Raw genomic sequence first — 26,000 nt, forward strand, 5'->3', positions numbered from 1 at the left:
CATTGTAAACCGAAGGGTCTTAGAAGCCCTCCTCATTGGGGGCACCAAATGACGCGAGCAAAGCGAAAACGCCGGGGGGCAAATGGCGCGCCTCGAGCCTCACGATAAAGCGAACATGGGGCACCATCTAGCTTTGAGTGTCTAGGATGCAAACCACGATGATATGAACACCACAAACATACACACACACACACACACACACACACACACACACACACAGAGTTGCAAATGATGAAAACCCTCGGGGGTGTGAGGGAGAATTATGTCTGCAGTATTTACAAATGGCACGCCGTGGTGATAGAGAGGTAGGGAGAAGATATGGTGCAAACTACTTGGTGCGTTCTCTAAGACGACTCAATGATTGGGAAGCTGCCTACCAAGAGCGTGTATACACGTATCATCGACCATTGGAGTCGAGAGATGGACGTGGCTCCCTTCTCATGGTGCAATTCCCAAGGCAAACCCAACACACAAGCCCCCCTCCCCGTGATGGTGATAGTGTCAACTCTTCCCACTACACTCTACCAAGTGCTGACCTCTCAAGAACTGCCCCCCCCCCCGATAGTGACCTCTCAGTGCCAATTTATAGGTGTTGACTGCTTGGATTATGGTGATCCCGGTGTGATTAGGGTAAGCTAATCGGGGAGACAAAGAAAGTGGTGGGCCCGGTGTGGTTGACCCTTGCTTTGTTTTGGGAGGTTATTAAAAGATGAGAATCTCTAGGTGGGCCTTTGTGACCATCACCTAGAGAGAGGGAATTTACAAAGTGGGAATTTTACAATGGCTTGGGTGAAAACTGAAGAAATGATGAACATAAGCTACAAATTACTGAAAATGGCATCGTGGTTGCATGATGTCGGCGAATGGTGTGTTGTCGGTGCATTGATGTAGCATGTACTTCTTTTCGGGGTTGGCCGGGGCATGCCTTCGGCGCATTTCCTCTTTTTGTTGTTGGTGGAGCGTGATTTGGGTTCTTCCTTCTTTTTGTCGATGTCGTAGTCATAGACCTCCTACGGCTTTTTTGTATTTTTGTGTGGTGCATATATGCATGTGTGTGTACGTATTGGTGCACGGGGGCTGATGTGTGTATATGTAATAGATGTGGGTGCGTATGTGTGAGTGTGTGTATTGTATAAGTATATGCGTATTGGCATGCATGGTGACGGGGATAATAATAGGTATATATGTAAAATATATATATATAATTTTTTCGTTTTTATTTCTCTGTATGGAGACGTCGAGGAGAGGGTGTGTGTGGTGTGTGCGGTGTGTGTGTGGCTAATATGCGTGGGAACAGGTGCTGTATATATATAAATATATATATGTTTTTTATTTTTATTTTCGTTGGTCAGCGGCCTACTGCTGCAGCTAGCTATGTGAGGCGGATGGGGGGGGAGAGATGGGGTCAGAGAGAGGGTGTGGGTGTGTGCGGTGTGTGTGTGTGTGTGTAGAGAGAGAGAGAGAGAGAGAGAGAGAGAGAGAGAGAGAGAGAGAGAGAGAGAGAGAGAGAGAGAGAGAGAGAGAGAGAGATATTTTGTGCCTTCTCAGGCCCGCGAGGGAGAGAGAGAGAGTTTACTGCAGGCGGCTCTGTGCAGAGCGCAAGAGAGAGAGGGAGAGGAGTGGGGAGAGAGAGTGTGTGAGGGAGGGAGAGGATTAGGCGGGTGTGTATGTGTGTGGATAAGAGAGAGAGCATCCTTTTTTTTGTGCCTTCACAGGCTGGGATGAGAGCGAGATGGATAGAGAGATTGGCCGATTGGGCTGTGCTGAGAACGCACATGAGAGAGAGAGGGATGGGGTGCGAGAGACTCGGGCCTACCCTTGGGCTCGACACAGAGCGAGAGAGAGAGGGAGACCTTTTCTTGCACCTTCACAGGACTGTGAGAGAGGGAGAGAGAGATAGAGAGCTTAATGGCGGGGGGGTTTCTTTGGTGGGTCTTCGACAAGCAAGCGAGGGAAGGGGGGGAGACTCTTTGGCATGAAGTGGGGTAAGGGAGGGGGGGGGGGATATCACCCCTTCCTGTTTGGTGGCTCAAGCACGAGAGGAGGGGGGGGAAGAGTCTAGGGGTGGGGAGTGAGGGAGAATATTAGCGGGCCAAGGGAGGGAAATGAGGCCGAGGGGAGGGTGAGGCCAAGCCGGTGGGGAAGAGAGAGAGAAAAGTATTGGGCTATTGGCCTGCCTAGAGAGTGAGGGAGGGAGTGTAAGAGGGGGTGGGTGTGTGGATAAGAATATGAGAGAGCGGGAGTTCACATGCGCCTCAACACAGAGGGAGTGCGAGAGGGAAAGCGAGAGAGGGGTCGGGGTGAGTGCTCGAGGCCGCTCCTGGCCGAGGGTGGCCAGTAAGCGGGTGTGTGGGTGACAGAGAGAGAGAGGTATGTAAGGAAAATGAGAGATAGAGAGAGAGATACCTCAGTCGATGCCTGCCGGGGGAATAAAACTACAGGGAGAGAGAGAGAGAAGGGGTATCTGAAACCGAGGGTGGCCTGCTGCACTAGGGCATAGACGAGCGGGGGCATGAGGGTGATAAGGCCGGCCAATTGAAGGGGGGGGGAGGGGGGGGTAACCTTATGCCCGTAAAAGTGCCATGAGGTTGACCAGGCGTTGCGGAGCCTTCCAACAGTGTCGCCAAGGCTCCGGCAGAGGAAAAATAAAAATTTTCTTCTTTTTTTCTTTCATTTTCAAAAATCGGCCATCGGTAGTTTGGGGCAATGTGTGTGGTGTAATGGCTGAAGTGAGAACCTCCGGATTTCTCCCAAGCCGTGATACATTGGCGTTGTAAGAAGGCCTCATTAACTTGGGAGTCGATCGACGCATCCTTGACCAAGTGACATGCATCCCATCTTCCAAACCATTTCTTGATGTCAAGCATCCACCCCGAGCTTAGTATTTTGCTCTTGCATGTCTTTTGGACCTTTTGACTTGCTTCATATGCGATTCTAAGAAGTCGATACAGAGGACTACGTCGTGTCTTAAGCATGTACTCCACAACCCTTTGCATGCCCAAGACCTCAATGGGAAGCGATCCGGACTCAAGAAGTAAGAGCATGTAGGGTGTTTGTGTCTTGACTTGGAGAAAGTTGGTGAGAAAATGCTTTTGGACATTCTCAAACTCTTTGCAAGCAGACTTTCCAATGCTACCACCCCACACCTCCACTCCATAAAGAAGCACCGGTGTCACCAATGTGCCAAAGAGGTACTTTTTGAGAGCCCAACACTTGATCTCTCTAGCATTGCACATGTTCTCAAATGCATAATAAGCCCTCTTTCCGGCTTCCAAGCGACGGATTGCGCAATCCTTCCATCTATGATTGGATGGAACCTCAAGGCCAAGGTACTTGAAGCTATCTACCACTTCAAGTTTCTCATTGTTGTATACAATGCAAGGATTTTCATCATTGAGGGTCTTTACAAGCATAACCTTGGTTTTGGACCCATTCACGATCAGCCCGCTATGTAGGCAAAAGCGTTCCAAGACACTCGTAAGCTTTTGTGCATCTTCTAAGGTATGTGCCAAGAGCACTACATCATCGGCATAAAGCAAAAGCATGATCACCGCATTTCCGATCTTAACCACTTCTATGCCTTCTTGTTGCATAAAATCAAGAACCATGCATTCCAATTCATCAATGAGTAGCCCAAAGAGGGTTGGGGAAAGTGGGCATCCTTGTTTGACACCAATTGTGCTTGCAAAAAATTCTGAAATTCCATCTCCCATATGTAGTCGACATATCACTTTTTGGTACATGCGAAAGACTGCATGCATAAATTCTCTCGGCATTTGAAGGCTTTGCATACGTCTCCAAAGATTTCCTCGCGGTACCATGTCAAAAGCTTTCTTGAAATCCACAAAGCAACAATACAACTTTTTTCCTTTCAATCGAAACGCTTCCATAAGAGCTCGAAGAGTGACAAGGTGATCAATAGTGCTATGATGCTTTCAAAAACCCACTTGACCTAGCGTACTTTTTCCGTTCTTTTCAGCCCATTCACTTATCTTCATCTCCATGATACATCCAAATAACTTTGCCATCAAAGAACCAACCATTATAGTGCGATAGTTGTTCACATTGTTTACATCTCCTCCTTTGTGCAAAGGTTTGATTCAATTTTCACTCCAATCGTGAGGCATGCCATGCTGGTTAAACATATCACATATCCAATATCGTGTTTTCTTGCTTGTCCATTTAATCATTTCAGCCTTGACACCTTGAAGGTCCCCTGCCTTGCGAGTAGCAAGTTTCTCAAGCGCACAACATACATCTTCAATGGTAAAGAAGGGAGGAATAAACGGAAGGGAGGTACAACACTCCATCTGATCAACATTGGGTTGCTCATAGAGGTTCTTACAATGCGTATACATATCCTCAAGAGTCAAGTCACGAAAGCTCTCAACACGCTTGCTTTTTAGATTTTGCCAAAACTTGCCACATGCATGTGCTTTCTCTTACGCTAAAAGAAGCTGTTTTTTGACTTCCCACCTTCTCCTCTTTTTTTGAACAAGTGCTTTGTATGTGTGTGAACATTCCAAGTAACCTTCCTTGTCTTTTCTTGTATCCAACCTTAGCAAGTGTTTTCGGGCTTAACTACATTCCATGTCGAACCATTTCTTCTTGGTGCTACCCTTCTCAGATCTTTTGCAAGACATGTGTTTCACCGAAAAGCATTCCTTCACACAAGAGAAAATTGCTTCTTTGAAAACTTTCCACTTGCATTCTAATGTTGGGCTCTCTTGATGCTCTGTCATGGTTAACATTTGGTCCACCATATCAACATATATAAGTGATCTTTTGAAGTCTAGACGTAGGTACAAATGATTCACATCATGATTGGAGGCTACATGCTCGGGTCTTTTACCACACTTTAGGTCAATACATAGCATCCTATGATCCGATTCCGGATTCCATTCACCAAGTGTAAAGCTTTGTATGCATTCTAGAGTGGCTTCCAAAAACAACATATAGTCAATCACACTATCACCATTGTGCTTTCTACATGTAAAGTCATTGGTGCCTTGCCATAAAGATACACCATTTGCAATGAGCATTCCGGTACTATTGCACATATGTAGAAGTGACTTTCCATAGTGATCCAATTGTTTTGCATCATTAGAATTTCGATTATACATGTATGAGTCACCCATTCTTCTTGAGACATGCGGCATGTCGACTTGTTGTGTGTCGTGTTGTAGTGTCTTTGTGTGAGCATTCATGTCTCCAAAGACAATGACTTCACCTTGGTCCTTGTAATGAGAATGTCTTCCTCTAGTTCAACAAAGGTTTGATCTCTATCCATATCCAAGCGAGCATAAAAGTTGGAGTCATAGTGAGGAATGTAGCAACCAACCACAAACACGACTTGACAATTGGGTGGGCTGATTTTTAGCCATAAGTAGCGTTTATACTTGTCTTCTTTGACAATGGAAACATCTTTCAAACCCTTTTTGATCATAGATAGCTTTAGAGAGAGAGAGAGAGAGAGGGTCGGAGAGAGAAGAGAGAGGAGGAGGAGGGGGAGCGAGAAAGAGAGCTAGAGAGAGAGAGAGAGAGAGAGAGAGAGAGAGAGAGAGAGCAGATAGAAAATGACACGATATTAAGTTGAAACACATTTTCCCCAAAACTGCTCACAACGCAGATTTTGAAGTTGATTGACATTGGGGAGATAGAGATAGAGAGAGGAGGAGGGAGAGCAAGAAAGAAAGCTAGAGAGAGAGAGAGAGAGAGAGAGAGAGAGAGAGAGCTATAGAGATAGATAGATAGATAGAGAGAGAGAGAGAGAGAGCTGCAGATACAAAACGGAATGATATTAAGTTGAGACACATTTTTCTCGAAACTGCTCTCAGCACAGATTTTGAAGTTGATTGACATGGTCGAGTGAGATTGAGAGAGAGAGAGAGAGAGGGGGGGGGGGGGGGGGGGGGACACTGGGGAGATAAGAAAGAAAGAAGAAGAGAGAGTAATATTCTTGATCTTCTTTTGTGAAATTTGTCAAGAGTGAAGAGCTTGAGGGTAAGAGGGGCCATGCCGCCGTCGAAGGCGGCGCCATTTTACTAGTAATGTTTAAAATAATACTTTCATCTTCAAGCCAAGAGAACTCAAGAATTGCCGGCCACCCCCCTATCCACGGCACTAAAGGGCATGGGTAGAAAGAGATGGGATCGATGGTGAAGGTTGAAAGGGGGGATCTCGAGGAGGATTGAGGGTGGAAAAAAATGGGTGCCCATCGCAGGCATGGATACTTGAACCCTCGCCACCACCATGAGAGCCCAATGCACTAACCGCTACACCCGCGATAGGAAAGTTGACAAATGGGCAAGCCGTATAATGATAAATATACTTGAACACGGCCCCCTGCTTGTCCAAGTTTACTTTTTGGTGTCCTAGTTTACCCCGGCATCCTACGGTTGCGCGCGTCTCGATCTCCATGTCCTAGCTTCGCTGTCGTGGATTCCACCGCATGGGCTTCATTAAATGGCCCGTGCCCTTTAGTTCTGAGGCCCCCCTATGGCCTTCTTCAGGCCAAAAAGGTGGGGACCGTGAGACTTTTAATTGCAATTAATTTTTGATGTGAGGCAACTCCATACATAAAGATAATGATGGGCTTCTATCCATCGTGTGAAAGGAGGTAGAGAGAAAGAGGAGTTTTCATGTGCATATGTCATAGAATGACAATGATATAAAGTTTATTGGCATGGTCAAATTTCTACATGTATTTAGGCATAAAGAAAAGAAGAAGTCTTTCTAGTAGTGATACACTTTCATGCAAACATTTAGACCAATAAGTGCCCGTAAGTGCCCATACATATTGGGTCTAACTTCTATTCATTAATTAATTTCTTCGACAGATTCGTTCCATTGCTTAGCTTTCAACACTATCCTGTTAGCTGCAACCAGTGCACGCGTTGTGTCCTGTGCTCCCCCCCCGCATAGACCTGCAGATCTACACCACTAGCTTCTCTCCCCCCCCTCTCTCTCTCTCTCTCTCTCTCTCTCTCTCTCTCTCTCTCCTCGCGATCCTTTACCTGCACAGCTGCACCACCAGGTTCTCTCTCTCTCTCTCTCTCTCTCTCTCTCTCTCTCTCTCTCTCTCTCTCTCTCTCTCCTTCTCTATCCCTCGCTCGCTCGGAAGGTGCAGCCCTTTGCTCGTCTGCATAAGCTCGCTGAAAATGGTACTCTCCATCGTTTGCATATCTGTTTCCTCAATGCTCAGACATGCAGTCCCACCCAATTAATCGTCCGATGGCAGTCCTCAGTGGCGCACGCCAAGCCCCTCCTCCAATTTCTGGCCCTAGGAGCTCGGCCTCTAGCTCTCAGGCTTTTCTCGCGCTCAGCTTGGAGGGTCGCACGCTTACCTTATAGAAATGCCCAGACCAGGGCCTTCACGGCCTCCTACTCTCTCGCTCTGTACGCATACTCTCACAATGCACATCGTCCTTGGCTAGAAAAATCTCCTTGACTCCTTCTCTGTGCACGCGCATTCTGACACAAGGCGTCTCTCTCTCTCTCTCTCTCTCTCTCTCTCTCTATACACGTGCCTCCCCATGCTTCTTCCTTCAAAGCTGCAACACCATTCCGGTTTTTTTCCTTGCTAGACATGAGAGCATCCTCTCAGATTCCAATTAATTTGTCTTGCTTACAAAATTGAGGCAACATACTTGATTTTTGAGTTTCTAAGAGAATCACAAGGAGATACCTTTGTGTTGGACAAAGGAAATAGAGGAGCGCGCCGAGCTATGATGTGACTATCATGAAAGTTCTGGAAGCTCGACATCTTATGGGAGAAATCTCTCTCTCTCTCTCTCTCTCTCTCTCTCTCTCTCTCGCGTACTGCTGTCTGGTGCATGCTTATGCCCTGGAAGGAGGATGAGGAGGCAAACAAAGGCTATTGCGCATCAGAGCACAATAAACGAGCAGACCTTCTCCATGCGCCCTCTTCTCATCCTCAATAGTGGCTCAAAGGATGGTGCGTGTGTGGCGAGATGGTGGTGATAAGGAAGCGTGGCACCGTTGTCAGTAAACTGCTAATGCTAATTAATCATCAGCAAGCAACGTAATCAAAGATAAGGCAGCGTGGGCAATAAAATGCTAATGGATATTAAGCAAAACCTAATCGTCCACAATAAACTAATCAGAGTGGCATAACGAAAGCGTGTTGGGCTCAGGATCAACACCTGGCTCTGATAAAGACCCTAACTGGTGGCCTCTTGCCTCTCTCTACACGACAGCTCACAGTCAAGCAGTTGGTGCATTTGGTGAGTAAGTGCAAGAGGGATTGTAACTAACGGAGGTGAGGACAGGCAAAGGAGGAGAGCTGTAGATGGTGGGCAAGGAGGGGCGTTGGAGGGGAAGCGGAGTGCGAGGGAGGCAGCAAGAGGAAGAGGTTGTCGAGGGTGGGGGTTTGGCGGTGCAGCAGGGATGGGCGGTGGACAATGTGGCGGCGGAGATGGGGGAGCGAGGAGGGTGGCGGGGTTAGTGAGAGAGAAGGGACATACGGAATCGCGAGAGATTCGCTTTAATGTGAGTAGTAGAGTAGAGTGAGTATGTATGGATGTATGTATGGATGATTTTAGAAAAGTCCTTAAAAAGACAGAATGAGTAGGCGATGCTTCGGAAAAATCCAAAGGTGATTGAGGGTGGTCGTACTCAGGAGGTCATAGGGGATCGTAGGTGGGCGGCGAAGCGAAGAGGTAGAGGTTTTGGGCATGTGGCTTTCTCTCTGTCTCTCTCTCTCTCTCTCTCTCTCTTTCTCTCTCTCTCTCTCTCTCTCTCTCTCTCTCTCTCTCTCAAGCTATGTGAAGGTGGTGGGCGGCCGCTTGCCGACCTCCCCCTTTCTATATACTTGTGCTCATCTTATCTTGCTCAAGCTCCTGTAGGGAAAGGCACCGAGAGAAGGATGTAGGCAACAGTGGAGGGGGACACGAAGGGACTAGGGAGGCAAGGGTGCAGGCGACGGGTCTCTCTCTCTCTCTCTCTCTCTCTCTCTCTCTCTCTCTCTCTCTCTCTCTCCCCCCCATGAGTCTCATCTCAGGGAGCTCAGTCGTGTGTGGCAAGGCCTGATGGAGTTTAAAGGGCGTGAAGGCTACGAGTTAGCGGGTGCCTCCTATGAGGACGATGCTGTAAAATGAGGTTGCCAGGCAAGGTTGCTATTCTGATGAGCTGCAGACGGTTGAGGGCAAAGGCGGCAGAGGCATAGTCGATGCAAAGGGGGTGGGGAAGAGAGAATCTCAGGAGAGAATCTTGAAAAATATTGGGTTTTCTTTAAAGTTATGCCAGATGGGTATGTAGGAGAAAGCAGTGGTAGTCGAATTCATTCATGTACATGAGTACATATACAATTGAGAAATATGCATATACACACATGGAAAGACATGCAAGCACACGATTCATAAATACATACACATACATATATACTTGAAAAATATGTCACCACACATGGAAACACATGCATGCACACGATTTGTAAATATATGCACATACACATACATGAAAATCATGTATTTGATACCCCTCCCTTTGTCCCTCCCTGTTTGTTGTGTGATCCCCCCCCCCCCCCCCCCCCCCCCCCCCCCCCCCCCCCCCCCCCCCCCCCCCCAACCACCACGCACACACATAAAATTTCAAGATTTGTTATGTGATACCCTCCCTCCTCTCTCTCTCTCTCTCTCTCTCTCAACACACATATTCGTATAATTCATACCACACATTTACACATAAAAAATGATCTATATAAGACATTTTGTGTGTTTGTGTGTGTGTTGACATGTACAATGTTCACATATGTTAGAAATATCAATAAACATTAATAGTTTCATTCAAAAACTAATAGTTCATATTATCAGGACTCAACTACAACTAACAATCATGAAGGCAACACAGCCATGGATGCTCGTAACAATCAAGTTGTCACAATATTCTGCAAAATGAACCGGTGCTACCAAGAATGGACTTTGACAATTAATACTGACAATCAATTTTACACTTGAGCTTTCTCTCAAAACAAAATTACAGGCAGTGCCTTCGTCTTCACCTGACGGCCTTGTTAAGAGATAATCAAGGCTCTAAACTAGTACCAAGTCAAAATCCTAGAAGTGCTACACCCCAATCAAGAGAAAATCAAGGATCTGGACTAGTACAAAATCAAAAGCCCAGATGTCCTACCCCTCGGTCAACAGAGATATTGAGCACGCATTATATGCCACAAGCCTGTAGATAGCTGCAAGTGACTTCGTAGATACTATAGCAAGGGCATGCGTCTACATAAACAAGATGTTTATAGAACACATGCATGAAGAGAAAATGCCATGTGCAGGGAGTTGCTTCCAAGGTGCAAGCACTTGAACCATCAAAACACGATGATCCAAATACCAAGAGTCTATGGAGATCAAGGCCAAAATAAAGAAAGCTCAAGGGTTGGAAAATGAGCTAGTGGATCTTTTGATCAAACGTTGCAAACAATTATAGCATACAAGACCATATTTTACATTCCAAGACACTATGGCTATGTCACACACAAGCAACCGAAAGTACTTTCGAGTGACAAAACCATTAGAAAACAACACTTTTCTTCTCAACATGTCACATGAGTGGAGGACATTACAAGCAAAATATAATGTGGAAGCCATGTCATGAGCTTGCCTTGCAAATAGACAACCCTCCCATGCTGCCCACTTCTTGTCCATAGGTAACCACTGCTCACTAATTACCCATCTTGCGAGATGCTATCGGCTTTTTGCTTTGCAAAGACTACCTTAGGCACCGCTTGCGTGCGACGTAACCTTCGCACTTGCGAATGTGCAAGAATTTTTCCACAAGGCCACTTACCTAGGTCATCCCAATTCACCCATGGCCAACAACCATGTGCACCACGAGCCTAAATATATAGACCATTACCTCATATAAATATTTTATATGCAACATGTTGCCACAAATTTTAGGCATTTTGCTAGATAAAATGAAATGGGATATACTGTCCAAATCCACACCATTTTAATTATAAGGCTTGCAAATTCAAAGGGTATAAAAATCACACATTCCCCATTCATGCTCTTGGTGAAGATGGCAAAGACTCAATTTTAGGTGCAATCCTAGCAAGAAAATGCAAAACTCATTGAAATTATGACAAGGACAATAGCCTTTCTCCCAAAAAGGGAGAGAGTAACTTCATGTCTATCTTAAGAGTCCTTGCATTGACAACAAGGCATCGTGTATTCATTATAAGCGATGAATATCATTGCAAGGTGTAAAGCACTTCACCGTTATTGCAATACATGCATGATTGCAACCCTATTAGGTTTTTCATGTAAACTTCTTGTGCTTATGTGGATGCAAGGGAAGCCTATAACAAAATGAGCCTCAGAAATGTCCATATGATTGCAAATAGCTTAAAGGAAAACTAATGCACATGAGTCACTTTCACACTCCACCAAACACAATCGAACTAAAATGTACATTGTCGCACAATAAACTCAGCTTCAATTCAATCACTACACAATTATGTATGTCCCTATATACTGACTTATACCCCTCATGGAAGAGAACGAGCACAAATAGTGCTTCTCACCTCATTCCTAAGCTACATACCAACAAAACCGTACGTCCCAGCAAGCTTCAAATCTTACGTGCTAGTATCGCTTGCACAATGACCAACAAACACTACATTAAAGAAAAACACCCAATGTAAGTTGAGGTAGATGTTCTATACAATTATTGGAGAAGACCACAATCCCCACATACATATAATCTACTCCATCCAAGATATTCGTTCTTAAAAAAGCAATTTGATGTTTTAGAAGATGTTCATTAGTCCATAGAAACATGGCGACACATAGCAACATGTGTATCCAAATTAAGACGTGAAGACAAAACCATTTAGTTAACGTTTGTCTATGTAGAAGTCACATGTTTGGGCAAAAAAGGAAATGGTTGAGCCTCAAAGAAACTCACACATGACTACAAAAACTAGACGTCATCTAGTCTTCAAACAAAATTATAGAACTTAGTTCTATTGGATACAATTTCTGAAACCACCATAAGAATGATATTATACTTACGTGACAAGTGCGAACAACAAATCGCTTAGAGCTTGACAATAGCCATATATCTTATTTACAAGATGTCATATTGATTGTCAATAAGAGAAATTCATCTCTATCAATTGTCAATAAAAGAATTCATTTCTATTCTCCAAACACCAAAAGAATATCAATGAAGATAAACATAAACTCAAAATTATAATGATAAACAAAGAGAAATGCATGCAAGTCCACAATTTCACAAGCTCTGAATGTCGCTTGCCGATCACACAACTTTAGCCGAACACTTGTATAATCTCATAATCTAGCCTGCAAACAAAGCTAAAAAATCATAAGTTGACAATGAAATTGATGTAACAACCTGCATAAACACAATGCCAATACGCAACATCAGATCGCATCGAAGCCACCTCTGCATATTCAAGTTCACATGCATACAATGTAAAGAAATAAAAACCAATGATATTCTATGCATGTGAGAAATGAGTAAAAAAATTTCATATACCTCCTTTAACCACATAGAAACAATGGGAGCATAACCTTCGGTATTCAAGTTGGCTTGCATTAAATTGATGGATGTCCTTGCAACAACAGAATTTCTTGCAAGGGAATCATAATGACTCCAACACATGAGGTACCTATCACGTCACTCGTTAGATCCAATTTTAGGAAAAGTATACACACCAGTAACCCACGTGACAAAACAAGTGACAAGGAGATACAACCTCAATTCAGTAATCAAGGGGATGATGTGCTCACCACAACATACTTGCACACAAGTTGAAGTTTGCTTGTTGGAGCATTATAGACGATGGGTAAGGTGAAGGGGAAAATGGCTAGCGCATGTTGTGGAGCACATATATCATGTGCATTAAACAGGACAAACTGCCAAAAGACAACAATATGGAAGGCACTAATCCACTTGCAGCAGAAAGAGAGCTACATCTACATTATGTGACTAAAAGCTAGATTAAATAATAGAAGTTGTGTCTGTTTTCGAGCAGAGTCGACTTACCATAACAATGCGTCAATGCACAACACCTGATGGGGCACCAAGGGGTCCATTACGTTGCTGCAAATCTTCTCTACTTCCACAAAGATGCAGACGTGCCATGTATCTTTTGATGTTGATTCGCCTACTCACAAGATACCCATGCACCAAGTACTGTTGTGAATCTGGCACATGCGATTGTCACACCTAGCTAATGCTGATCAGCTCAATTAGCCTAAACAGCTTGTGAGCAACACTTTTCCCACACTACACTCAGACACCCAGTAATGAAAAGAAGATACATTTCTAGAAATCCCCTTGACGATCAATTTATCAAATGCTTCTGTAATTGATATAGATCTCTAGATCTGTCAAGGACGTCAATTGCTTTGAGAGCTTCCAAAGCTTTCCCTCTTTCCTCACAACATTTGTTTTCCGCTACTCTCACAGCCCGCACACTCACCTTACTGAAAGTGATGCACTTAGCTGGCTCATGTCCCTCTCTTCTCAACTCATCTCAAGTTGGGCCTCATCTTCCTAGACTACAAAAACTGCTTTTGTGGGAGAACGATGTCATAGGCATCATCCCTCGTAGCTTGGGTAATTCCACGAGCCTTGTTGATCTGGACCTGGACACAAACCATCTCTCAGGCCACGTCCCCGTTGTGATCGGCTTTTCGGGAAAGCTTCACAACCTATTGCTAGACGAAAACATGCTTGTAGGAGCTATTCCAGCTAGTAATTTGGACATGTGCAAGAAACTCATACAGCTAGGCTTGTATGCAGACCAGCTAACAGGTGCAATCTCGAAAGAGCTGGGAAATTTAACCAGCCTTACAACTCTATTGCTGCATCCACACCAGCCTTGTTGATCAACACAAATCAGCTCGCAGGCCACATCCCAGATAAGATCAGGTTCTTGAGAAAGCTTCAAAGCTATTCCTTGGAGAAAACAGGCTGGTGGGAGCTATTCCAGCTAGTGTGGGCATTTGCAAAAGCATTGCATAAATTGAACTTGAATCAAATGAGCTCTTAGGTTCCATCCCTAGAAAGCTAGGCCAGTTGGCTTATCTTCAGTGTTTGAGACTTTGGCAAAACCACCTTCATGGAATCATCCCCGAATCTTTTGGCAATTTCATAGAGCTTATCACACTTGGCTTCGCCTACAATCAGTTGAGCGGTTCTCTTCCAACTAAGATCATGAACTTAAAGAACCTACAGATACTAAACCTGGACAAAAGTCGCCTTTCGAGTTTTCAAGCTACGTCCCCTGATCTAAGCTTGAGCAATGCTACTAGTCTATTTCAGCTATCCATGGGTTCAAATCGCATCGGTGGCAGAATTGCTAGAGCTTGGCCAACTGGATCACCTTGCTGGACAACGTCATGTACGACCTGGGAGGCAAGAGAAACAGCGCATGGTTGGGCGCTCTGTTGTAGGTAAGGTGGAATGGTGGGCGAAGCTTCACACTAGCCGTGTCTACTGAACGCAGTACTACACGAACAAAACTAAGCTCACCAGTTCACCTGCAGCGAAATACTTAAAAAAAAAATACACGTCCACGTGGACGGCATCGCTTGGAGGACGCCTAAGCTGACCCAATACTAGGGTCATTCTTTAGCATGCCAAAAAAACATTAAAATATTCTTTTGTTTAAACTTTTAATGTATCTTTTTTTTATTATAACATATAAATTTCACACAAAATGTGAGAATTGTCAATTGCTTAAAATTTATTATATCGTATGTCTATTAGACCTACTTTTTCCTATGAAAACATTAAAATTATCTTTGGTTTTAATTTGGCAAGGGATCCCTTTAATGTTTTTATTACATATAAATTTTTCACAAAATGTAAGAATTTTATTACATATATTTTTTTTACAAAATATAAGAATTATCAAAAAGTTTATATTTTGTAGTATCTTATGCCTATTATTAGACCTACCTTTTCCTACGAGAACAATTTTTTTAAAAAAAAATTGGCAATGGGTCCCTTTTCCTCTTCATTTTATTTTGTTTAGGAAATGCAGCCAATGTGAGCCTTTCAATTTGTTGTTTAAGTAAGGCCCTCCGTAACATAATGAGGAGTAAATTTTTAAAATACAAAAAAATGACATGTGATTGTAAGTACCCACTCTTGATAACTCTCATCCCCCCCGATGATGGGTTTTATCTTTAGTAGGCTTTCGTGACTCTTCACCTTGTTTAAATATTTTGATTTGTAAAGAGTACTTTTATTTAAAAATTTCACAAAGATTTATTTCATTATTATTTTTAATTATTTATGTTTAATAAATCTATGATTTTTATGTAAATATTAAAAAATACTTTTGTTTTAGTTTTTCAATGTGTCTTTTTATTTTTATTTTTTTCAAATAATAATGTGCAATGTGTACCTTTTACTTTATTATTTAAGTCGGGCCTTTCTTTCTAAAAAACCATTCATGATTATGTATGTATAATGATTGTATAATGGATAATATAATATAAATTATTATTTATTTTTTTCCAATTGATAATGTTCCGTGTGCACCTTTTACTTTATTATTTAAATGAGGCCTTTCTTAACCATTTTTTATTATGTATGTATAATGGTGAGTAGCGTTAAACGGTAATCTTGCATTTGCACTACATTTCTACTCAAATTTATATATTTTTTATCAAAGTTTTAACATAGTGTTCATTCTCTCTTTCCGTAATATCCTTTTTCCATACAAACACCTTACCCTTCTTAGATCTTTATGCATTTACATCATATTTCTCTCTTCATGCTAAATGTAAATAGTAAACTTAATTCTAATCTCCTAATTTTTTACTGCATATTCTTTTAACTAATTACCTTTACTAATTTAAATAGCTATCTACATCCCATAATTTGTAAATAAAATGGGCACTTATCTTACCCATCTTCTCTCAAGGGTAGGGTTAACCTTGTAGGCCTTCCCTTCCCCACCACTATGTGACCCAACTCTTGGATCATTTACTTGTGTTGGTCAACAAATCTTAAATATAATGTATATCCCCAATAAATCAAACTTTATTGGAGCCTACCTCATTTGTTTAAGGTGGACTCTCTTTTGAAAAAGCATGCTACACCTTGGATGCATGCTAAAGGGTCCCCTACAAGGAGACTTGGTGCAAAAGGTGTTCTGGATGCATCTTGAATTCCTTAGCTTGTGTATATACTTGATGAGCACTCCAAAATCAGCTTAAACACTTTGAGAAGGTCAACTTTGCCTTTTACAACACCCAATTCTGAGTTACAGACTGAAAGTTATGGTGAAAACAAGGTACTGCGGACACTGTTACTGCAGGTCAAAGTTACAATCAGGTAAACCACAAAGGTGAAAAGTTTTCTTGACTTCTTCAACATTCTAAAATACCAATGGGGAGTTAAAAACCACTTGCATGTGGAGGGATCGGCTGAAGATGCTTCCAGAAACACAACAAACAGGATAGGGACACTCTGCAGGAGCCACGGGAGGGACATCATGGTGGGACCCACATACATTATCAACCCTTATAGAGCCTCCATGACTTAAAATTCTATTTTTAATGAGAAAATAAGTCCTTTATTTGCATAATTGAAGGAATGGTCAAAAGGGAACATAACTATGGTTAATCACCTACCCTAGTCAAGTTTAACCTAACCCAAGGTCTTGTACAGCTATAAAAAGGCCCTTTGGCAAGCACAAAAACACACACACCTACTCCATTGCTGCAAATAAGCTCCTCTAAGGTTAGGGAAGCCCTAATCTCTATCCCCTCTCGTCTCCCTATCCATTTCCTAAGCTCGCTATCATAAGCGTTGCCATAGAGAGAGCATCAATATGCTATTGCTACCATTCTCTTGCAAACATTTATCTAAACATACTCATCCCTAAATAAGGATTTTAGCGTCTATATGAGAGCAAAAATATCAAGTTCAATGATCTATCTCATGGTTTGATCAACAAATTACTGCAATTGGGGTGTTGTCCTCACACTATTGCTCTAAACGCGTGTAAAATTGGTAAGCATATCTTGGCAGCTTCTCATATTTTGTGCTCATTGGGTTGCTTGTTTTGTTGAAAAAGTTTTTGTGCACCATGGTGTCTATTTGCTTGGCTTCTCTCCTTATGTTGTGTGTAAGTAAGTCTTGGGGTTGCATAGATGGAGAAGAGCTCTCTATGCATGCCGCCTTATGTGTGTGAGTAGTCTCTTCTTTTGGGAAAGGAAAGGAGTTGTCAAGTATTTGTGCATTATGGTGTTTTGAGCTTTGCTAAGAGGTTGTGTGATTGCTTTTCTTAGAAGTATATGAGCACTAATATGGTGAAGGTCACTGTTTGCATGTGAGTTTGTGCAGTGTTCAAAGAGATTGCTTAAGGAGTGTGTGTTGAATGGTTGAAGGGCATTTTGTGTTGAAGCAGATAAGGAAGGTGTGAGTGTGTGTGTGTGTGTGTGTGTTGCATATGGTTTGTTTTGGTTTCCTTATTTCTCCCTAAAAGAGGGTGGTGCCCCTAAGAAATATGCATGTGTAGGGCCTCATGGAGTGGTTTGTCTGGTGGGAGCCTTGAGTTGAGCCCCATCTCAAAAATCCGCTCTCATAAAAGTGGTGCCCCCACTGAGGAACTTTCCTAATTGACTTATATTCTCCTCATGAACAATAGAGTTGCACCATATGCTTTTCATTTTGCACAACGCATCAGAATTAACATTTGTGTAGATCCCAAAATTTTTTACCAGTAACGTGTTGTTTTTATGCTTGGTGCAGAAAGACTTGGTGAAATCTTAGCATCTCCAAATCCCATCATTCTTCCATTCATTAATTATGATGATTCATTTGATGTCCATGTTTTTATTTTGTTTTGAGGCAGGGACAAGAGGCGCCTAGATAGAAATCCACTCAAAAGGAAACTTTCTTCAAGAGAAAGAAAAAGGAGAACACATTGTCACATGAACCAACCTGGAGTTGCTTCTCCTTTTACACCCATAGCTCGTCAATCTGTGCACATCATAACTGCTACAAAATTTAGATTTCAAGAAACCATTAGGAGAATTTTTGGACTCGCTCGCCTTAATGAAATTAATGCCTCAATGAACCCTTTTATTTTGCCTGTGATAAATTATGAACTAACACTTGATGTATATATTTTCATTTTGATGTGATCACTCATTGTAGTCAAAACTTTGTGGTACACAAACCTCCTTGTATTGTAAAAATGTCAAGCACTTTTCCTACCTTTCATTCTAAAAATGGTGAGGATGCACAAGAATTTTTGGATAATTTGGAGATGGCACACCTCATCTCTGGGAGAGATCAAGAAGAGGTAAAGCTGCATGCTTTTCCACTCGTTCTCAAAGGGGAGGCTAAGGCATGGTACGAGGCCTTGCAACCTCAAAACAAAACCAATTGGGAGAGGCTACGTGCAAGTTTTCTTGCCAAATTTGGGCAAGGAGATACTCCAGAGGGTTTTTGGAAGTGTCTACTTCAACATAAACAGGTATTCCTTGAAGACTACCCATATTATGAGGCCGTTTTCCTTAACCTATGGGATAGATGGGACGCTACCTTACAAAACCAAGGTGGTGCACCAAACTTTCTAAAGAAAGATAGGTTCATGGCTGGCTTGTATCCAACTTTGAAGACCAAGGTAGAGTTAAAATTCCCATCAACATTTGAGGAAGCACGTGAGGTGGCCATGGTCAAATTCAAGAAGTTAAATTTTCAAGCACATAGAACAAGGGACCTAAATGAAGTCATTGAGAGGGATTCTTCACCAAGCATGGGAGCACAAGTCAGGGGCTCTCTTGCCCAAACTTCACAAATAGGGGAAGGATCACAACAAGAGATCTTGCAAAGATTAACTCAACAACTAGAGAGTCTCACCTTGAATCTAGTGTAGGGCCTACCTCAACAACGACAACCAAGAGAAGGGAATCGCAATCAACGACGTCAAGCACAAGAGGTGAGATGTTGGAATTGCAACGAAGTTGGTCATGACATGTATAATTTCCCTCACCCTCGAAGGCTTCCAGGGGACATATACCCTCTTAGACCCCCTCCGCTCATGGTGCAGCAAGAGCATGCTCAAGCCCCACAAATTCTTCGTCGACCACCACCACCTCCAGTGGCAAACATCCCTCCTGTCCCATCAGTGGAGGAAGAGAGAGGAGTAAACGTCATAAAGCTGGAAGAGTAGATAGAGGTGAGCCCTATACATTTTGATGTTATGCTAGCAGAAAAGCGCACAAGAGCACACAACAAGGATGAAGACACAAGGAATGAAGAGTCAGAACTTGCAAGGAAGGAGAGGAAGAAAAAGTCAAAGAAGGAGGAAGGAGACAAGAAGCAGAGATTAAGGCGAAGGGAGATTGGCATCAATAATTTTCCATTAGGAAAGAATATGGAACCCTACAACATCTTAGAAGATCTGCAAACTCAAAATCCCAATATTTCTTGGCCTCAACTCCTACATCTATCACCCAAGGTGAGAAGGCACTGGCCTAAACTTTTAAGCACAAGACTCCCAAGAAAGAAATAAAAGGTGATAATAAAGGCATTGACTTCAAAGCCACAACAAGATGTGGAACCTATTGTAGATGCTTATGTGAGGGGTAGGAAGGTATCCAATGTGTATGTTGATGGTGGAGCACAAATGTGTGTGACCACGGAAAGAGCCATGAATAGACTAGGGCTTGAAATCACTAAATCCTCTAATTGTCAAGTTAGGCTGGCCAACAATGCAAGTGTGAAGTGCCTAGGGATCATCGAGAATGTAAAAGTTTATGTATGTAATATAGATGCACGTGTGGACATGTATGTTATGCCGGCCAAGGGGGAGGGCTATCCCATCATCCTAGGGAGGCCTTGGCTCATTGCTGTGAATGTAGATAAAAAATGGGGACGAGGACAATTGATTCTCAAAAAGGGGCAACATGTGGTATACGATTGGCATGAAGAAAAGCAGCTCGACATCAACTATGAGACCACGGCTGATGAAGAAAGTGAAGGAGAGTTTTGGCTCAAGCGACGAGGAAAGTTCAACCACTACATTCAATAGCGAAGAAGAATCATCTTTGGAGGTAATGGGAATCATCTTCAACACATCAAAAACTCCATCAATAGAGGTTGATCCAACAAAGGAGCAAACAAAGGATGACAAAGGTGACCACAAGCACTTTGAAGACTTTGAGAGGATGATTGCAAAAGATCTTACCCTTGAGGAGAAGCGGTCCTACATCAATATTCTCAAGAGGTATCCCAATTTGTTTATCACTGATTACTCACAAATTAGAGGTGTGGATGTTATAAAGCATGGCATAGAATTAAAACCACGTACTAAAACTGTGGCTCAAAAGCTAAGGCGCCTAGGAAAAATACAACAAGAGGAACTTTTGATAGAGGTTAACTGACTCCTCAAAGCTGGTTTCATTTACCCTGTGTCTAACTCTGAGTGGGTGTCCCCAATTTTAGTAACCCCTAAAAAGAACGGAAAATGGAGGGTCTGTGTTGACTACAAACCGTTGAACACTGCAACAAAGAGGGATCATTTTCCTCTTCCTTTCCAAGATGAAATCTTAAACGAAGTAGCCGGCTATGAATGTTACACGGTGTGTGATGGGTATTCAGGATATTTTCAAATCATAATAGCAAAAGAAGATCAGTTAAAAACCACTTTCATCACACCTTGGGGTTGCTTTGCCTATAGAGTGATGCCATTTGGGCTCACAAATGCTCCTAGTACCTTTATAAGGTTTACAACTCTTGTCTTTCAGCCCTTCTTTGAAAAGTCAATTAGGGTTTTTATGGATGACTTCTGTATCTATAGTATCCAAATACTTCATTGCCAAAAAGTTGAGGAGGGTCTTAGGAGGCTTCATCAATTTGGGGGACAGCTTAATCCTGAGAAGTGTCACATTGCAGAGTCACAAGTGGTGTTGCTAGGTCATGTGGTTTCTTTGCAAGGAATTCAAGTGGATCCATCAAAAGTAAATGCTCTCTTGTCACTACAACCACCAACGACAACCAAGGAGCTCATGACTTTCAACCACAAAGTAAGGTACATGTCTCATATGTTGTGCAACACATGAGCCTCTCATCTAGGATAGCCAAATGGGTTCTAAAACTTCAAGAGTTCGAATACACTTTTCTTGTGGAAGATAGCACAAGGGAAGGTCTTGCAGACATTCTCACATATAAAGTGAGAGAAAGGAAAGAGTCACCAAAGGCAGGAGACAAAGCTACACCACAAAATAATGAGGAGGAGATGGACAACGCACACATTTTGTGCTTTGATGGAGCTTACCGATGACAATACGATCAGGCAACAGGGGGGGTTCTTATTCTAAGTCCACAAAGGGAACTTCTTGTTAAGAAAGGTATCACCTTGGAAAATGTTCATTCTAATAATGAGGCTGAGTATGTCACCTTAAAGTTGGGGCTTGAAGAATGCAGAAACTTGGCATTGAAAGACTTATAATAAGAGGTGATTCCTTACTAGTTATTAGGCAAATCCAAGGGACATGGAAGTGCAAGAACCCTACTCTAGTGGAGTGGCTTAGATAGGTGAAGGCTTTGATAAAGAACTTTGAAGCTACACAGGTACATCATGTTGTGAGAACCCTCAACAAGGAAGCAGATTCTCTCGCCAATGAGAAACTTCAGATCATGGTGGGAGGTGTGAAGCTCTACGAACCAAAGTACCAAGGCCAAGAGGAATTGAAGGACATCATATTTTTCCTCCAAACTGGTGAGTGCCCTAAACACTTGGATAAAGTGCAAAGTCATAGGTTGGTAAAAAAGGAAACTCCTTACCAACTCATAGGAGATGATTTGTATCATAAAGGGAAAGATTTTGTGCTAAGAAGGGTGCCCTCTGTTCAAGAAATAGAGAGAATCCTCTTTTCATGCCATGATGATGTCTGTGGGGGTCATTTTTCTCATGATATTACAAACAGGAAGATTTTGCAAGCAGGGTTTGTTTGGCCAAGTCTACATCGTGATGTCCAACATTGGTATAAGTCATGCAAAGGTTGTCAGATTGCTGGAGATCGACGACTCACTTACAAGCCTCGAGTTCCAATAATTTTGTATGGTCCTTTTGAGAAGTGGGGTGTGGATGCAATAGGCCCCTTACCTCGCACATCTATCGGGAAGGTCTTCATCATTGTGAGAGTAGATTACATGACACGATGGGCGGAGGCAGCAAGTACAATATGAATTATAGCCGAGGAGGTATCAAAATTTATCTTTGATCACATATGCAGTAGATTTGGCACACCATTAGAGATTTTGTCAAATCGTGGTGTAGGGTTTAGAGCTAAGCTCCTAGATAATCTTTTGGCAAAGTTAAAAGTCAAACATTTGCATTCTACACCTTACTACCCTCAGTGCAATGGGTTGGTTGAAAAGGTGAATGGAATGATATGTAAGATCATTTCTAAGCAGGTTGCAGATCGACCAAACGACTGGGATCGTCATTTGACCGCAACTCTATGGGCATACAGAACATCTTTCAAGGTATCCACTCAATTCACTCCTTTTCATTTGGTATATGGACAGGAGGCACTCCTTTCTATTGAGGTGGAGCTTGCAAGCCTACGCATTCTCTCACGGGGAGCAAAGAGGCCAAAAGAAGCCTTACATGAAAGAATTTTAGATCTTCAACGACTTGAGCTTGATAGAGAAGAGTCCATCGACTATTACATTGCCCAAGCCATGGATCAAAGGGACAAAATCAACAAAAGTCTCAAGCAGAAGGGCTTGACGGAAGGTATGCTAGTTCTTCGTTACGATAATCGCCTTGATGTATGCCATGAAAAGAAGTTTTTACAAAGGTGGGAAGGACCCTTTTTGATAATGAAAAGGTATGGAAATGGTAGCTATAGACTAGCAGATTTGTCTGGGAAAGTCCACAAGATCCGAGTAAATGGATGGAGATTGAAGTCCTATTTTACAAAGAATTAATCCACTTGCAGGGAGCCTTCATTTTAAGTGTGAAATTTCTCCATCCAATTTAGCAGATGCTCCTTCAACTCCTCAAGGATCGTTGAGTGCAGGGACTTCAAGCTTGCAAGGTCTACCTTGGGATCCTTGTAACGAAGTACAGGTTTGAGGGGGTAAAAGAGTGCATATCACTCCTCGTTTTTTTGGAAAAAGCAAAAACAAAAGGAAAAAAAAAAAAAAAAAAAAAAAAAAAAAAAAAAAAAAAAAAAAAAAAAAAAAAGAGAAAAAAAAGAAAAAAAAGAAAAAAGAAGAAAAAGGAAAAAACTCTTTTGTTTCATCTAGGAGCATGAATGATCCTAGATGAAGGGGGAGGACTAATATGAGTAGCGTTAAACGGTAACCTTGCATTTGCACTACATTTCTACTCAAATGTATATATTTTTTATCAAAGTTTTAACCTAGTGTTCATTCTCTCTTTCCGTAATAGCCTTTTTCCATACAAACACCTTACCCTTCTTAGATCTTTATGCATTTACATCATATTTCTCTCTTCATGCTAAATGTAAATAGTAAACTTAATTCTACTCTCCTAATTTTTTACTGCATATTCTTTTAACTAATTACCTTGACTAATTTAAATAGCTATCTACATCCCATAATTTGTAAATAAAATGGGCACTTATCTTACCCATCTTCTCTCAAGGGTAGGGTTAACCTTGTAGGCCTTCCCTTCCCCACCACTATGTGACCCAACTCTTGGATCATTTACTTGTGTTGGTCAACAAATCTTAAATATAATGTATATCCCCAATAAATCAAACTTTATTGGAGCCTACCTCATTTGTTTAAGGTGGATTCTCTTTTGAAAAAGCATGCTACACCTTGGATGCATGCTAAAGGGTCCCCTACAAAGAGACTTGGTACAAAAGGTGTTTTGGATGCATCTTGAACGCCTTAGCTTGTGGATATACTTGATGAGCACTCCAAAATCAGCTTAAACACTTTGAGAAGGTCAATTTGGCCTTTTACAGCACCCAATTTTGAGTTACAGACTAAAGTTATGGTGAAAACAAGGTGCTGCGGACACTGTTACTGCAGGTCAAAGTTACAATCAGGTAAACCACAAAGGTGAAAAGTTTTCTTGAATTCTTCAACATTCTAAAATACCAATGGGGAGTTAAAAACCACTTGCATGTGGAGGGATCGACTGAAGATGCTTCCAGAAACACAACAAACAGGATAGGGACACTCTGCAGGAGCCACGGGAGGGACATCATGGTGGGACCCACATACATTATCAACCCTTATAGAGCCTCCATGACTTAAAAGGCTATTTTTAATGAGAAAATAAGTCCCTTATTTGCATAATTGAAGGAATGGTCAAAAGGGAACCTAACTATGGTTAATCACCTACCCTAGTCAAGTTTAACATAACCCAAGGTCTTGTACAGCTATAAAAAAGCCCTTTGGCAAGCACAAAAACACACACACCTACTCCATTGCTGCAAATAAGCTCCTCTAAGATTAGGGAAGCCCTAATCTCTCTCCCCTCTCGTCTCCCTATCCATTTCCTAAGCTCGCTATCATAAGCGTTGCCATAGAGAGAGCATCAATATGCGATTGCTACCATTCTCTTGCAAACATTTTTCTAACCATACTCATCCCTAAATAAGGATTTTAGCGTCTATATGAGAGCAAGGATATCAAGTTCAATGATCTATCTCATGGTTTGATCAACAAATTGCTGCAATTGGGGTGTTGTCGTCACACTATTGCTCTAAACGCGTGTAAAATTGGTAAGCATATCTTGGTAGCTTCTCATATTTTGTGCTCATTGGGTTGCTTGTTTTGTTGAGAAAGTTTTTGTGCACCATGGTGTCTATTTGCTTGGCTTCTCTCCTTATGTTGTGTGTAAGTAAGTCTTGGGGCTGCATAGATGGAGAAGAGCTCTCTATGCATGCCGCCTTATGTGTGTGAGTAGTCTCTTCTTTTGGGAAAGGAAAGGAGTTGTCAAGTATTTGTGCATTATGGTGTTTTGAGCTTTGCTAAGAGGTCGTGTGATTGCTTTTCTTAGAAGTATATGAGCACTAATATGGTGAAGGTCACTCTTTGCATGTGAGTTTGTGCAGTGTTCAAAGGGATTGCTTAAGGAGTGTGTGCTGAATGGTTGAAGTCCATTTTGTGTTGAATCACATAAGGAAGGTATGTGTGTGTGTGTGTGTGTGTGTGTGTGTGTGTGTGTTGCATATGGTTTGTTTTGGTTTCCTTATTTCTCCCTAAAAGAGGGTGGTGCCCCTAAGAAATATGCATGTGTAGGGCCTCACGGAGTGGTTTGTCTGGTGGGAGCCTTGAGTTGAGCCCCATCTCAAAAATCCGCTCTCAATGGATAATATACTTTTATATTAAAACTCAACAAAAAATCCGTGTGATTGTAGGCCCTCATGTAAACTTACTCTCCATCTATTTTGTTCCCCTCTTAACTTAGCAGGCCTTCTTGCCTCTTCACCTTGTTTCAAAGGACATTGCTTGACCTTTTCAAATAACTAGAACTAGTGTGTGACACATGCATTGGTGCGGTCAAGAAAAGCATGGTCATTGGGTCACAAACATAAACATAACTATAGGTGTGCATGCACAAGTGAGGAGGGTGTACTTTAGTTCGTGTAAAATCAATCCAAGAAGATGGCAATTTCCTCTCTCTTTCTTATTAAATCTTGAGATCAAGACTTGTCGAGTAGATCTTTGATATCTGTTTAGATTGTTCTTATGACAATAAAAATTCTCTTCTTCTTCTTCTCCCTCTCTCTCTCTCTCTCTCTCTCTCTCTCCCCCCACATACACACACACAGACAATGTTTTGAGTTTAATACTTGTTTGGTAGATCTTTGGAATCTCTCGCATTGAAGAAGAAAAGGAAACTATGTATCCTTTGAGTGTAGCAGATTAGTCGATTATCATTGTTCCCTTTTAAATACCAGGTCTTATGTTCAAGACTTGTGAAGTAGAGCTTTTAGGTCTCTTGATGTGTTCCTATGACATTAAAACTTCTCTCT

At 42.2% G+C, this 26,000-nt stretch overlaps 1 protein-coding gene across 1 annotated transcript; it reads left to right on the forward strand.

Moving 5' to 3' along the window:
• Positions 1 to 13,730: 13,730 nt before the first annotated feature.
• LOC147425384 (uncharacterized) lies at positions 13,731 to 22,968 on the forward strand. The gene is made up of 4 exons (XM_086500049.1): positions 13,731 to 13,815; positions 13,881 to 13,932; positions 14,326 to 14,469; positions 22,269 to 22,968. The coding sequence occupies exons 1-4, from the start codon at positions 13,731 to 13,733 to the stop codon at positions 22,966 to 22,968; spliced, it is 981 nt and encodes a 326-aa protein (XP_086356175.1).
• Positions 22,969 to 26,000: the final 3,032 nt, after the last annotated feature.

This window comes from Adiantum capillus-veneris, chromosome 25 (genome assembly GCF_014529385.1).
Source record: "Adiantum capillus-veneris isolate H3 chromosome 25, ASM1452938v2, whole genome shotgun sequence".
Taxonomy (NCBI): domain Eukaryota; kingdom Viridiplantae; phylum Streptophyta; class Polypodiopsida; order Polypodiales; family Pteridaceae; genus Adiantum; species Adiantum capillus-veneris.